Raw genomic sequence first — 15694 nt, forward strand, 5'->3', positions numbered from 1 at the left:
ACCCTAAAAGTAAAGGAGGCATGGAGGTGTTAAGTTCTGAAATGCTGAACAACACTTTCAAAGTGCAGTGGTTAGCAAAGCTAATTAAAGAGAGAGACAACATCTGGAATATTTTCCTAAATCTGTATTTAATGATGTTGGTGGAATCCACTTTTTATTGAAATGTAATTACAAAATAGAAAAACTTTCAAAAACAAGCTTTACTTGCCTGGAAACTGATTTTTAAGCACAGCTTCTCACCAACTGATCTCTACATCTGGAATAATGAAAATATTCTCTATAAAAAAGAAATCGTTATTTTACAGGAAGTGGTTTTATCGTGGGATCATATGTGTTAGAAAATCTGTTAATGATGGAGGACAATTACTCTCTTACCAAGAATTTATGAATAACTTTCAGTTTCCAGTGTTCGCTGCTGTTCCAGAGGGCGGCTGCAGCTTCTTAGAAGCTCAGGAACTTATGATTTTTCTTTTCCTACTGCTGGATCCTTTAATAGTCAGATCTTTGTGGGGGAAATCGATATAACAAAGAGGAGATGCTCAAACAAATATATTAGAAATTGTATTCAAACCACAACTTTACCTTTAGGACAATCTTTTTGGAACTCATTCTGTGGAGAAATGAACTGGCAGAAAGCCTGGATGGTTGGGGAGACGTTTTATTTCAACAATAAAGTGAAAGAAGTTTCATAAGATAATTAATAAGAAAGAAGATAATAAGAAAACATAATTTCTTTGTTTGTTTGCTTGTTTATATATCTGTATTGGATGTGATCTGTAGCTGTGTCAATAATAATTAAAGAAGAAAGAAGAAGAGGAGAAACGGGCAGAAGATAAAGGGATGCATTGAGTGACAGTAGCCTATAGGCCATTTATTAGCCTCTTGCTAATATGTTGCTACTCAGCCACAGAAGACGACTGTGTTTGGTTTTTAGTTTTGCTGAACTAGCAACTGTTAGAATTGAGGCATCATGTCATCCAACTAATTTCACCCAAAGGCAACCGAGGCTGGTTTGTGTCTGCAACACAACAAGTGCACGTTCACAGACTGTGGAGTTTTTAATGCTATACGTGGGTCTATGCTAACTTAGATAACCTCTAATATACTCTGACATGGCATTTTGTAAGCTACATGTGATATAGCTTTTTGAATAATTTGTAGTGTGTTATGCTTAGTTACTAGGATGAACAAATGTTCATAAATTGTGCATTATGGTTATTTTAATTAGGTAACTGATGCATGTGTGATGTAAGTGTGACCTAACGTACATATTGTATCTTAATTGTAAATTCATTTTGGAGCTGGAGCACCCACTGGCCGAAATGAGGAGTCAGATACCTCCACAGCGGCCACAGACATGGTCCAGGGATGGTTCGCCCAGGGCGTAAAACTAGCCAGGACCACCTCTGCCTTATGGGCTGAAATCTGCTGAGATCTGGACACAGTCTGTTACAAAGAGGTGAACTCGCTCCATCCTCTGTGATCGACTGAGCCTTTCCAGGACGCCCCTTTCATACCCAATCATGATCCTCTCACCTGTGACCAATCAGCCTGTTTACCTGTGGAATGTTCCAAACAGGTGTTTTTGCAGCGTTCCACATCTTTCAGTCTGTGACGCTGCTTTTGAATTCAAGCATTTGAAGATTACAATTAAAAACGTCCTGAGTTTTTGATTTACAGATAAAGTATAAATGACTAAAGATAATTCTGGTTGATAGTTTGGTCCCGGGGGTCATTTTTGACTCAGTTAGAAACAATCTTCCTCCATTTTTCTGCCATTTGCTGATGTTTCATACACACCTCTGCTGAACCAAAATGTTTTGTCACGGATGTCGACGAACACCTGCTGATGCTGTAAAGATGAACAGGATGCAGGAAGGACTGATGTTTGTGTCAAAGGAAATGTGTTTCTAGATGGATGATAACAGGATGTTTTCATCACTAAATGCTTGTGTTTGTTTTTTGAACTTTGACAGACTCTCATGAACATGCGTGAACCGTCGCTGAGTGGAGAGTTTTGTTTCTTTTGTTTTACCTGAAACGATTCCTCGACTAACTCCATTACAAATAATCCCCAAAGAATCTGCATCGAGGATTCGTTTAATCCCTTCACTTCTTGTCAGGATCTTTTCCTGCAGCGCAGGGCTCATCGTGTTTCACACGGATGACTATCGCTGTGGCACAACGTGCTCACGCGGTGAACACACGTGATAAATTAATGGCGCTGATTTCAAAATGGAGGGCGAGCAAACAGCGCGGAGCCAAGAGAGAAGAGAGAGCAGAGAAAACGACAGGAAATGTCCAAAGTTTGGGATCATTTCAAAGTGAAGAAAAATGAAAACTCTGTAGTCCAGTGCAAAACTGAGCTAGCTTAGCTTAGCTTAGCTTAGCAACAGCACAACGTCAGTGCTTCAACAGAAAACAGCCAGCGCACGTGACCACTCAAGGTTCGGTTCATATCAAGGTGACAGTAGGATGGCTAGTTGACGCAGAGGCTCATCGAGAATGTGCGTGAATTGTGGCTGCATGTAATGAATAGTTAAGGACGTTAATCAACGCGATGGCTACTAGTTATGTCCCGAACTTAGCTAGGTTTAGCATAAGAAAATAAGTAGAAAGTAAAACGCTGCAGTCACTTTGTGAAACTAGAGCTTCATTTATTGCACTCACTCACACACACACTGAAATACACAAAACAAATGATCAGATGGTGTAAGGAGCAGTTTGAGCCTCAAAAACACTGATTCAAAACAGCAAGGACATTCAGTTTAGTCTGATTCCAGGGGCCCGTTTCACAAAGGAGGTTCAACAAACTCCGAGTCTAATCCTGAACCCTGAGTTGATCTAGTCTGAGATAGGAAACTCCGAGTTTCCGGTTTCAGAACAGGTGATTTGAGTTAGTTCAATCAACTCAGAGTAGGTTAACTCAGGGTTAAGCGCGTGCACCACGACTAGAAAAAGCCAACATCAATGGAGCCCCGATTCGACGAGTCACCATGGCGACGGGAAGAGGAGGGCTGCGTGTTTTACCCCACTGGAACTCGAAATCTTAATGCGCTCATACGGCGAATTTGAGCATGTTTTTAGAAAAAAGTGTAACACCGCTGCAGCTGCAGAAGAGAGGGAGGCGGCGTGGGGTCAATGCGTAAGTTTAAATGTAGTCCTTTGCAATCACAATAATATTACAGGGGAAAACTGCTTGAATGGGAGCTCATTAATTTATTTCATGTAGGTGCAATCAGGCGGAGGAGAAGCGCACTTGGCAGCAGCTCAAGATGAAACATAAAAACATCGTTCAAACAGGTAAGACACGGCATAATTTAATGGGGGTACCTCATTTTGATCATGTGTCACATTGTAAAGTAAATATTAAGTGGCTGTTTGACTGTGCAGTTGTTTTATCACCAACATAATGCTGCTCAAAGAAACGCAGCGCAACACACAATATCTGCTGGGATGTGAGAGCATGACTCCGGCTGGTAATGTTGCAAATGTAAGGACGGATTAGGTTGTGTATGTAGATGATGGACTGTGACGTGAAACGGTACCGTTCAAAAAGATAATTGTCTGGAAATGCCAGAACATCTATGCGCGGTCTGATAACCATCTCCCGACGAATGTTTAATTCCCTGCGCAGTAATGCTGCACCTTCATCCACGGGGTCGTTGTCAAAAGGACATGTTAGTGAAAAAAAGTGCCTACTGACTGATTTTTTTAAATAACAGACGGCAGAACTATGTTATCCCAAAACTCGCCTGCTGATGAATAAATGAGGAAATCAAATACCGTGTGTGGCTGACAGAGGGCGGAGACAGAGAGGAACTCCAGGTTCATTGAGAAAAACCTGGTCCCGACCAGGTTAGGTTCATAGAGTCTGTTACTATGGTAACTGACCGCGAGCTTAAGTTACCTCTCTGTGTGAAACAGGTAGAGTTACTCCTCTTTGAGTTACCTCCCTTTGTGAAACGGAAAACTCAGAGTTTCCTTCATTTCAGGCTTAACAAACTCAGAGTTTTCACTAAACCTGCTTTGTGAAACGGGCCCCAGGTCAGCAGGTGTGATAATAATAACTTTATTTGTATGTTTTTTAAAAGACGGTACAAAAAGCACTTTCCATGAAATTACAGACAAACAGTTGAAAAAAGTCTTCTAAGAAGACAGTGAACAGTTCTGTCACTCATGAGCTGTACACCTGCTTGAAACACACAAATTAAGGTCCATGTTTATGTATTATTATTGCTTTAATGTATATCTGTCTTTTTGAAAGTAATTTTATTATTTCTTATTTATTTGTTTTTGCATTTTGGAAAGTGGTTTCTTTCAAATCCAGAGTGGTCTATGGCCCTGAAGCCCACTACATGGGTTCAGGTTTGACAGACAAATATGCAAATTTAAACAATAGAAACACTGATTTTTCTAAAAAGGAAACGAATCAGTTGATTATTTTGAGACCTGTCTTATTTCCTTTTTGTATATTCACAACTGCTCTTTATTAAAGCAGAAGCATATCTTATTCAATTACTCGATTAATCGATGGATTAATCGGTAGAATAATGGGTTACTAAAATAATCCATAGCTACGTTGATCCATTTGTAGCACAAACACAACGTGACAGAAGTCAAAATCCACTTCCTCTTTCTGTTTCCACAGACTGAGTCCTCACTGAGCCTGATGGAGGGATTTGTCTTTGTCTGTCTCGAATAAATCTCCAGTTTCATTTTCTTCCTCTGCTCTCACCAGCACACTTGTGTTTTTTCATAGAAGCAAGTGCAGTGAATCTTTTATCACAAACGCTGCAACTAAATGGTTTCTCCCCTGTGTGGACAGTTGAGTGTCGTCTCAAATGTGATTTTCGTGCAAATCCTTTACCACAAACTGTACAATTGAACGGTTTCTCCCCTGTGTGGACAGTTGCGTGTTGTCTCAGACTTCCATGTTGTATGAATCTTTTACCACAGACTGAACAACTAAAAGGTTTCTCCCCTGTGTGCATTCTCATGTGTCTGGACAAATTGCTTCTGGAACTGAAATTACCTTTACAAATTGAGCATGTGAAAGGTTTTTCTCCCGTATGAACTCGAAAATGTGTGGTCAATTTTGAGTTTTCTGAGAAACTTTTACCACAGACTGAACAACTGAAGGGTGTCCCAGTGTGGATTCTCATGTGTGTCAAAACATCTATTCTCGACTGAAAAGCTTTTTTACAGACTTGGCAGCTGAAACGTTTTCCTTCTGAATGAAGTCTCATGTGACTCCTTAAGGAGCTCTCATGATTGTATCCTTTACCACAGTCTGAGCAACTGAAGGGATCCTCCCCTGTTTGGATTCCACTGTGTTTCTGCAGATGTTCCTTTGAGCCAAGGCTTGTAGCACAAGAGTTAAATGAGGTTTTTCCTCTATTACATTCCACATCAGCTCCAGATTCTTCAGTGTTTTGCAGAGGCTTTAAACCTGACGGAGGTTCCCTGCTCTCCTCCCAGTCACAACTGTCGTCCGTCTCAGGTTCAGAGGAGTCTGAAGTCGTGTCATGAGGAGCTGCTTGTAAATGATCTGGATTCAAGTTCCTGTCTGGTCCTGGTCCTCCACAGTCCTCTCCATCAGATCCTGTCTTCATCTGTTCAGTTTGTCTCTGATGAAGCTGTGAGGACTGAGGTTCCTCTTCATCAACCTCTTCTTCACTCTTCACAGGGACACTGAGTGTGAACTTACTGATATCAGCCTCCTGATTGGTCCGCAGTTCCTCCTGTTCCTCTTTAATGTGTGGCAGCTCTGGTGGCTCCTCCTGGTCCAGACTGTCCAGACAGTCCTGCTGCTGAGGAGGATCCTCTTCTTGACTCACCAACAGCTGCTGGACGTCTGTGGAGGATCATGAAACACATACACACCTTTTAGAAAACGGTCATTTCCTGTTAACTTTTGAACCACTGCTTTCTTAGAGCTGCAGTAGGTAAGATGGAGAAGAGAGCAGACATAGCCTGAAAATTTGAACCACACAAGTTCATGTCACTCCCCCTCCTTCTCCGCTGCACTCATGTCCTGCCTCCAAGCCCCTCCTCCCCGCGGTGGCTGCCGTGACAACCAGTAACGTTAACGTTAGCCTTAGCATAGGAAACAAGCTAACTCTGCCCAGCTGCTACATCACAGTCACTAACATACTGTACGTGCTGCGGAGTGTTACTGTAACAATCACCATATTAGCTTTATGGTTATGGTTGTCTTAGCTGTATATGCTGTTGTTGGCAGCGGCGGTATGGGCAGTTTCTCCTTTGCGGGTGGCTGTTGCTCCGCCATAGCTTTCACGAGTCTCCCAACCCGCTCACAGAGCTGTTTGACTGAGCGGCAGCCTACAGCATGAGCGGTGGGAGAGGGCGGTTCACATCGTGTGTGAGTAGTGTTTGACAGATGTCAGACACTCCCTCAGACCTTCCTCTGACTCTGATTGGTTGTTTTGTGTCGGGTGCGGTGGATTCTTGCATACTGCAGTAGGTGGGACCAATGGAGCTGTTTTTTTTAAGTATATATTTAAAACACATAATCAATATCAATAAAAAATGTGTTCGATAAAACATTCGCTAGCATAAAGTATAAACCAGGCTTAACACGCCACTCATGTAACAGTATCAGTTCAGTTGCGCCATCTTGTTGTCTCGTGTTTGATTCTTTGCGAGGAGTGAGATGAGAAATAGAAAGTGAGCGCTGCAGCGAGCAAAGAAACTGTCGATGAAACAGGGAACGTCAGCTCGCCAGTGTGGCAGTTTTTTGGATTTTGTAAGTCGGACCGTAGTCAGACCAATGTGGTCTGTAAAGTATGCAAGACCGTCATCCCCACCAAGACCGGTTAATACCACAAACTGTTTAACCACCTTAAGCCTGGTTTATGCTTCTGCGTCGCGGCGACGCCGTACCTACGGCGTACACCCGATGCCGTCACTGAGCGTTCGTAGTTCTGCGTCGAGGGAACGCGTTGCTCCGTAATTCACCGCCAAGCCGCTAGGGGGGTGTGGCTGTGTCTTTGTATGGTTTCGGGGGACTCTTGTCGGATTCCTTGGTTTTCTTCCGGTCAGGTCGTACTTGCGTACCTCCTCGATAATTCTTTCTTCGGCTTGGTCCATTTTTTCTTGTAGCTCTCACCACAGAAACACAGTCCGCATAGGGGTCTGAAGCCTGGTTTATGCTACTGCGTCACGGCGATGCCGTACCTACGCCGTCAACGCAGACCCCTACGCGGACCCTACGCCGTAGCCTGACGCGCACCTCCCAAAAATCCTGACTACGCGTAGCGTTGACGCGTCATGACGTGAACGTCGAGGACTGTGATTGGTCCGCTCAGAACTTATTTTCGGTTCAGCTGCAGCCCTATGGTCGCAGCACAACAACACCGCCATTTTCAAAGTTTCTGTGGTGAGAGCTGCAAGAAAAAATGGACCAAGCCGAAGAAAGAATTATCGAGGAGGTACGCAAGTACGACCACCTCTACAACTCCTCTTCGCGGCAGTATAAAGACTGCCAAATGGCCAACAATTTGTGGAGGGAATTCTCGCGAAACACGGGGATCCGACAAGAGCCCCCGAAACCATACAAAGACACAGCCACACCCCCCTAGCGGCTTGGCGGTGAATTGCGGAGCAACGCGTTCCCTCGACGCAGAACTATGAATTAGTGTTGTCACGATACCATCATTTTGGTATCGATACCGGTACCAAAATGTATTGCGATACTTTTCGATACTTTTCCCGATACTTTTCGATACTTTCGATACTTTTCCAAATAAAAAGGAAACACAATAAACGTCATTATTGACTTTATTTTATTGGAAAATCTAACTATGCATCAGTAAATAAAATAAAATACCACAAAGACATGCTTTTTTAATGCAATGCAATTTTTTATCCGCGTTTAGACGAGCGTTCTCAGCAGGAATTGTTTGTTTATACGAAGACGCAAAAGTGGGCGAATTCGATTGGATATGCATGCCAGGCCGCGAGGTGGTACTGTGATAGAGCGCCTACGACGTGTTGGGGCATCCAAAATTTGACACATGTAATTGTATACAGGTCTCTGTTCGCCTATAGTATCCGTATACATTTATACAATTGTTGAAATGACTCTTGTATGTTGACTACAGCTGCTAGCACAGCTTGAACATCGGTGGGATCCACGTAGTCAGACATATTGTTTGTTGTTGTTTTACCGGCTTGGCGCGTTGAGTGTGACGTAAGGTGTAGTTGCTATGCGACGTGACGTGACGCGACGTGGTTTTGCGCTTCTTGCCGTTTAGACGGAGATGCAACCCGAGTCGTCTTCAAAACTCTGCACTCTGGAAGGCGTCTTCAGATTTTTGCGGTTTCAGACCTCGACGGCGCCGTCGCCGTGTAAACGAAAGGCACTTCCGATAAAATATTTTGTCGTTTTCATTCGCAAACGTCTTCGTATAAACGGGGTCTCAATCTCTCTGTGTCTTCAGACTCCTGCTCCGTTTGCAGCTTCACGCTGCTCACTCGGTCGCTCGCTCACTCGCCGGATCGCCTCGGCTCAAATTACAATGCGGTGACGTCACGCGGCGACGTAAAAAAAAAAAAAAACGGTCCCATCCAAGCACAGTATAGTACCGTTTTAAATGCCTCAGTACCCCGGTACCAATTTAGTACCGGTATACCGAACAAGCCTACTATGAATGCTCTGTGACGGCGTCGGGTGTACGCCGTAGGTACAGCGTCGCCGCGACGCAGAAGCGTAAACCAGGCTTAAGACTGCCTTTTGTTTTCTATGTTACAGATGTAAAGTCTACCTCAGTTTATTGTAATTTCTTCTATGTTTATAAAACATTGCACATTTTTAAAACACTTTATTCACCAGAACTAAACTTGCAATAAGAATATAATTGAATAGTTCATGTATGTTTAGTAAGACTACTGTGTAGGCTGGTTTTATAGTTCGATCACTGTTACTGTCTATCATGTTTGTTTTGTTGTATGTTACAGATGTCAAGTCTACCTCAGTTTCTGCTTTGTTTACAAAATGCTGCACATATTTGAAAACATTTTATTCACCAGAAGATGAATCAGCTTGTGAACGTCCTGGCACTAAACCTGCAGAAAAAAAGTTCTCAGGTTTCTTTATGTTTACATTTTTACACTTTGCACTGTTTTGTTACACTTTATTAAGCATTTGTTACGAATTCTTTATTTTTGCACCTTAATGTTTAGATATAGTTGTTAAGTGTTCATTATGATTTTAGACTTTTATTTACATTTATTTTTTGAGTGTTTTCCATGGTTGTGTTGACATTTCCTTTCCTTTCTGCCTTGATGGCTGAGGGGATTATAATCAGAGAAAGATTAAATTTTAAATAAAAATGTTGAAATTTAACGTATTTTTCTCCTGGTCCTTATTTTAAATGGGTCATAAAACACTTTTATCATAATACAGTTTTCAGCCATATCGCCCAGCCCTAAGCCCAACATACCTTATGTTTGTAATCTTTTCAAGGCTTTCATTAATATATTAAACGTTGAGAGTCCTGATAGAAGTTGAACTCTGTCTCAAATCAGAGGATGTCAGCAGGTTTGCAGCAGTTTGCAGTGAGAATAAGCAGTAAAGAGTCAAACCTGCTCTGTGTAACCGGACTTCAGGCTGGAAAACAGCGTCCAGTAGTTTTCGTTGTCGACAAAGTTCCTCCTCGTACTCTGCTATCGTTCTTTCAAACAGCTCCATTATCTCTTCAGCAGCCGCAGTCAGTCGCTGCTCCACAAAAGCTCTCAGCGTTTGGACTTTAGACATTTTTACTGATTCACAGCAACTTTTCCTCCAGACACACTCCGTTAAAACTGTTGGCTCACTCTGATGTGCTGCTGCGTTCACGGCCGCGTGTTTCCAGCTAGCAAAGCTAAGTTAGCTTCACAGGACAACAGGAGAACATTCAGATATCAAACCTTTTCAGATAAAGAGAACAGCACAGAGTCTGTTCTGACAGGTTTATCTGGACATTTTGAGTCCGTGGAAAATACAGTTTAGTCTCTATCGAAGCTTTTCCGACTCGCGCTGTGGCCGAGTTTTGTCTCCGGCTACATCCTGCTAGCAAGCTACGCTAACTTCCTTTAGCATTCCTGCTAACAGGAGATGAATCAGGAGTTAAATGTTTACAAAGAGCCAATTTAAACTGGTTTATCCACACATACAGACTCTGGTGGTTCACTCCGATTATATTTTACGGTAACGCCGTCATACACAACGGAAAGAGTCAGTATGTTAGCGAAGAAGCTCCATTACAACAAGATGACCCATTACAAGCTTCACCAGTGGTATGAAAAGGTAAACACTTCCGGTCTCCTAAGTGGACGCCGTCGGCTCCGCCTTCTTCTTCTTCTTCTTCTTCTTCTTCTTCTTCTTCTTCTTCGTGTTTTCACTGTTCATTACTTCTATAGGGGTATCCTCCTATTTGACCTACACCACAATTTCATGTATTTATAGAAATATTTACAGAATATTATTTTTCTTCTGATTACCAGTAGCAGCTAATGGAAATATATAATTTACTGCTTTTTACAATGGGAGAAAATGAATATTGAGCAGAATTAAGTTCAAGTTATTGTTGGTTCGGCCTCCAGCACAGCTCAGGTTTCTCATGCGGCCCCTTGTAAAAATGAATTGCCCACTCCTGCTTTAGTCCTTCAGTGGAACGCGAGAAGCCCCATTGCTAATGGTCAAGATTTCAAGCAGTTTACAGTAAAAAAGAGAACAAAACCAGATATTGGATGTATTCAAGAGCCCTGGTTAAAGCCTAATGTCGATTTTGTTTTTATAGCTATGAAGCAGTGAGATGGGAGAGGAGAGAGGGGGGAGGAGGTTTATGTGCCACATTTGTAAAGCAAAGTCTTCCCTACAGAATAACAGGTATACGAAGTGAACAAGAGTATGTGATAGTGGAAGTGTGGGCTGAAAGGAAAGCTGGTGATTGGGACTTATTATAATTAATGCAAAAGACTGTCATCATTAGGATTATGGAACAAAAAGGGAGATTAAGTTAAATTAAGTTATCAAATCAAATCAAACTTTATTTATATAACACTTTTCATACATGATAAAATGCGACACATAGTGCTTTACAACAGTTAAAAATATTATAAACGAAAACAGTTAAAAGTAAAAGGCATGATATCAGATAACTAAAATAAATTAAACAGTTAAAGGAAGAAAAATACATAAGAAAATAAGCAAGGAAAAATATGGCGGATGGAGGACAGTGGTAAATGTATTTTAGGCTGTGGGGACATTGGACAGACAGCCCTCAGGATGCTGGGATATCTGCCAGTGGATGAAGATATGGAATACAACCTGCAGGTGGCAGCAATTCAACAGTGCATGTCAGCTGCCGTAAAACCTCGAAGAAGAAGAAGCAGCAATAGACGAAGAAGAAGCTCAGGAAGCCCGTCTCATGGCCGACCTTCCTCCGTTTAAAGGCGTTTTATCAAGCAGCTGGAGGAAGCAGTCTGCTCTCCGTGTTTGTGTTGAAAGGTTCCGGATGTTTTAGTTCTCGTACAGCTCGTCCACAAACCCGCGGTGAGGTTAGCTTAGCTCGCTAACTTCCAACAAACTGACGAGGAAGTCGACGGAGAGATTTCAGAGTGTTTCACGGGGTTCGTCTGGAGACAAAAACACGTTGTTTTAATCGTCCGATGATGTCCAAAGTCCAAACGATGAGAGCGTTTGTCAACCAGCGGCTGACTGCGGCCGCGGAGGAGATATTTGGGCTGTTTGAAAGAACGATAGCGGAGTACGAGCAGGAGATGGTCCGGCAGAGCAGACTGCTGCGGGACCAACCAGCAGGTGTGTGGAGGAGCACACTTAGATTCAACGACAGGCTTCAGCACAGGTCCTTTTCATGTCAGAACAACTGAGTATTCACGTCATTAGTACGCTTTATTCAGATACCGAATGATTCCTCGGGGCTACGAGCGGCCGTGGCTCAGGAGGCAGCCACCAATCAGGAGTTTGGTGGTTCAATTCCTGGACTCTGCAGTCCACATGCGGGAGTATCCTTAAGCAAGACACTGAGCCCCAGAACTGCCCCCGATGCTGCGCCATCGCTGTGTGAATTCATATGTACGTCGCTTTGGATAAAAGCGTCTGCAAATGACTGATTGTAATTGTAAATGATTCAGTTTTCACAGTGAATATTTCTTGTGATGAAAACTCATAGCTGTGTAGTACTGTATATAAAAAATCATTAACACCAAGGTTTGTCCTTCATAACATGAGAAGTTGGTGTTATAACACGAGACTTAGCGTGTTAAAACGAGAAGAGGATCCATCACTGCCAGAGGAGACGCTGTCGCTCAGAGCGCGTAGAAATAATGACCAAGTCTGCAAAGTTGTGGCTAAAAAGAAAGACGGAGAGCAGCTGCACTCACAACCATGAATTACAACAAAACCACATTAATCGAGCCTCAGTAAAACTCACCAGAACACGTCTTTTATACTTTAGAACCAGTTCCAATACAGAGCCAGGTTTCAGTGTGCTGAAGTTGGTCATAGTACAAGTATATGATGTGTTTGTGTTTTTCAGTGTTTCCTGAGTTTACGGTGATTAAAGAGGATCCTCCTGAGCAGCAGCAGCAGTGGAGCCCTAGTCTGGACCAGGACCCAAAGAAGCCACAAATTAAAGAGGAACATGAGGAGCTGTGGACCAGTCAGAGCAGGGAGCAGCCTCGAGGCCCGGAGGAGGCTGACACCAGCTTCCTGTTAACGTCTGTCCCTGTGAAGAGTGAAGAAGATGATGAAGAGGAACCTCAGTCCTCACAGCTTCATCACGGTCAAACTGAAGAGAACAGAGATGCAGAGCACTTGAAAACAGAGGGTGATGAAGAGGACTGTGGAGGATCAGAACCAGCCCAGAGCTGTAATCCAGATTATTTACAACCAGCTAGCAGTAAGACGTCACTCTGCTCAGAGACTGAAGACAGTAATGGAGGCTTGAAGCAGATCAGGGACCATCAGTCAGGCTTAAATGCTTTGAAAAACGACGATATGGGATGTAATCCTGCCAAAAAGTGTTTCAGCTGCTCTGAGTGTGGTAAGAGATTTGGCAACACGGACCATCTGCAGATCCACATGAAATGTCATTCAGAAGGAAAAACGTTTACGTGTCCGTTCTGTGGTAAGAAGTTTACAAAGCGATCAAATCTGACCACCCACTTAAGAGTCCATACAGGAGAGAAACCGTTCACCTGCTCAGTCTGCAATACCAGTTTCAGTCTGCGGTGCACGTTGGTGAATCACATGAGAGTCCACACGGGGGAGAAACCATTTATCTGCTCAGTTTGCAGTAAAAGGTTTTCAAAAAAGGCCAACTTGACCACACACATGGCGCTCCACACCGAGGAGAAGCCTTTCAAATGCAGCATTTGTGACAAAAGATTCACTTGGCATTCACAGGTCAAAAACCACAAGTGTGTTGACAGCAAGAGGTGAAGGTGGAGAGCTGCTGGCGGAGCGGAAGTGAACTTGTTTGGGATGGACTGCAGGCAGCCAGTCCAGTACCTGAACTCTTTGACTGCGAAGCCACGCTGCTGCAGGATGTGGTCTGACATGGTCTTGCTGGAATAAGCAGGACGTCCCTGAAGAGGACGTCTTCTGGATGGCAGCGTGTCCCTCCACAACCTGTTTGGACCTTTCAGCATTAATGGAGCCTCCACTGATCTGCAGGTTAACGTGAGCACGAACACACTCAGGACTTCACTGACGCTGCCTGTTGACCTTTGACCTCGAACAATCCGGATGATCCTTTTGCTCCTCAACACGACGTCCACGATGTCCAAAAACAGCCTGAAGTGTGGACTCGGAGAAGTTTCTGGATGTTGTTGATGTTTCCTGTTTGTGCAGTTTCTCTGAATCTTTGACGATTTTATGGGCTGTAGACGCTGAAATCTGCTGAGATCTGGACACACATCCTTCAGTCTGTGAAACGTGTTGCTGCTTCAGATTCACAATCAGCAGATATTTACAGAAATCAATGAAGCTGATGAGGAAAAGCATTAAATATATTGACTTTGAGCTGATTTCAGGTCAGTTTATGGTGAGTATGGTTTCTTCAGAGAAACCACATGGTTATCTTTTTCATGTAGCATTTCAAATATACTGCCAAGAGCAGATAATGGCTCTTTTTAGTCGAACTCAGTTTGTGGGCATTTGAAGAACTGGTGTTCACCGTGTTTTCTGTGCCTAATTGTGACTCTGGTTCACATACAAGATAGATAGATACTTTATTCATCCCCAAGGGAAATTCGCAAGGTTTAAGATCTTCACCTTTACAGTAGACCAACGTAAATGTGTTTTCACATTAGAATGCTGTTACAGCATTTTTCCAGACCAGACATTATGGTATTGTGGTCATATTATGGAGGATATTCTACATTGCACCTCAGCAATGTGAGCTACTTTCTCTTACATTCACAATAAAGGTCATAAAACTGTTTAAATAAACAATTTGTTCAAAGACAAAAATTGAATGCCACTTAGTGTCCTACATAATTCAGTGTTTTGCTGCTGTTTTTAGGAATGAATGACAATAAGTTTAGCCAGAAATCTTGGTGTAATTATTGATTCTGACCTAAATCTTAACAACCATTTAAAGCTCATTACCAAATCAGCCTACTACCACCTGAAAAATATAACCAGAATTAAGGGATGTCTGTCCAAAGAAGACATGGAAAAACTGGTTCATGCATTTATTTTCAGTAGGTTGGACTATTGCAATGGAGTCTTTACTGGCCTAAACAAAAAATCAATTAGGCAGCTACAGCTGATTCCAAATGCTGCTGCACGAGTCCTTACAAACACCAGAAAAATGGACCATATTACACCAGTCCTCAGATCAATACATTGGCTTCCTGTGAGTCACAGAATAGACTTCAAAATCTTACTGTTGGTCTACAAAGCATTAAATGGTCTAGGACCGAAATATATTGTAGATTTATTAACTCCATATGAAGTATCCAGACCTCTCAGGTCATCAGGGACAGGTCTACTGTGTGTTCCCAGAATGAGAACCAAACAAAGTGAAGCAGCTTTCAGTTATTATGCTCCTCACCTGTGGAACACTCTCCCTGCACACCTGAGGTCTGCACCAACCGTCAGCTCATTTAAATCAGGGTTGAAAACATTATTTGCTACAGCTTTTACTTAAATATATTTGCTCAATGACTTTAATCATTCTTAATGCTAAATTATTGTCTTTTACTGGCTTCTGTTTTTAATTTTCCTTTAACTGTATTTTATTTATTTTTTTATTTTTTATTTATTTATTTTTAATTCTCTTCTAATTTCTTTCTTTCTTTCTTTGAAATGTATGATTTGAATGTACTTTTATGCTTCTGTAAAGCACTTTGAATTGCCTGGTGTATGAATTGTGCTATACAAATAAATTTGCCTTGCCTTGCCTTGTTTTATACTGTTGATCATTAACTGATATTTAAAGAAGATACAACTATATAACTACATTTAATGAGATGTTTACTTTTATTTTATTTGGATGTTTTTCTTTTTTTTTGGCTTTGATGTGTTTGTTTGTTTAAAAGTAATATTTTTATTGAATTATTACTTTATGTACGAAATGATGTAAAGAATGCCACAGACAGAGCCTCAAACCACATACTCCGGTGCGGTAGGTGGCGTTATTAAACCTATAGAGATAAC

General features: G+C 42.3%; 2 protein-coding genes across 3 annotated transcripts; one reads left to right on the forward strand and one right to left on the reverse strand.

Moving 5' to 3' along the window:
• Positions 1 to 642: 642 nt before the first annotated feature.
• LOC143335003 (uncharacterized) lies at positions 643 to 10285 on the reverse strand. Of its 2 annotated transcripts, XR_013078381.1 has the most exons (3): positions 9610 to 10285; positions 3953 to 5857; positions 643 to 3910 (listed from the first exon to the last, which is right to left on the reverse strand). XR_013078381.1 is itself a non-coding variant. In XM_076754096.1 (2 exons), the coding sequence occupies exons 1-2, from the start codon at positions 9779 to 9781 to the stop codon at positions 4716 to 4718; spliced, it is 1314 nt and encodes a 437-aa protein (XP_076610211.1). In that variant the 5' UTR covers positions 9782 to 10285; the 3' UTR covers positions 643 to 4715. The 2 variants fall into 2 exon arrangements, 1 of the variants encoding a protein (XP_076610211.1); XM_076754096.1 differs by having other exon boundaries at positions 643 to 5857.
• Positions 10286 to 11401: 1116 nt separating this feature from the next.
• On the forward strand, positions 11402 to 15444 carry LOC143335014 (uncharacterized). Its single transcript, XM_076754110.1, has 2 exons — positions 11402 to 11827; positions 12567 to 15444. Exons 1-2 carry the CDS (start codon positions 11677 to 11679, stop codon positions 13469 to 13471), a joined length of 1056 nt encoding a protein of 351 aa, XP_076610225.1. The 5' UTR covers positions 11402 to 11676; the 3' UTR covers positions 13472 to 15444.
• The last annotated feature ends 250 nt before the right edge of the window (positions 15445 to 15694 follow it).

Source organism: Chaetodon auriga, chromosome 17, assembly GCF_051107435.1.
Source record: "Chaetodon auriga isolate fChaAug3 chromosome 17, fChaAug3.hap1, whole genome shotgun sequence".
NCBI lineage: Eukaryota > Metazoa > Chordata > Actinopteri > Chaetodontiformes > Chaetodontidae > Chaetodon > Chaetodon auriga.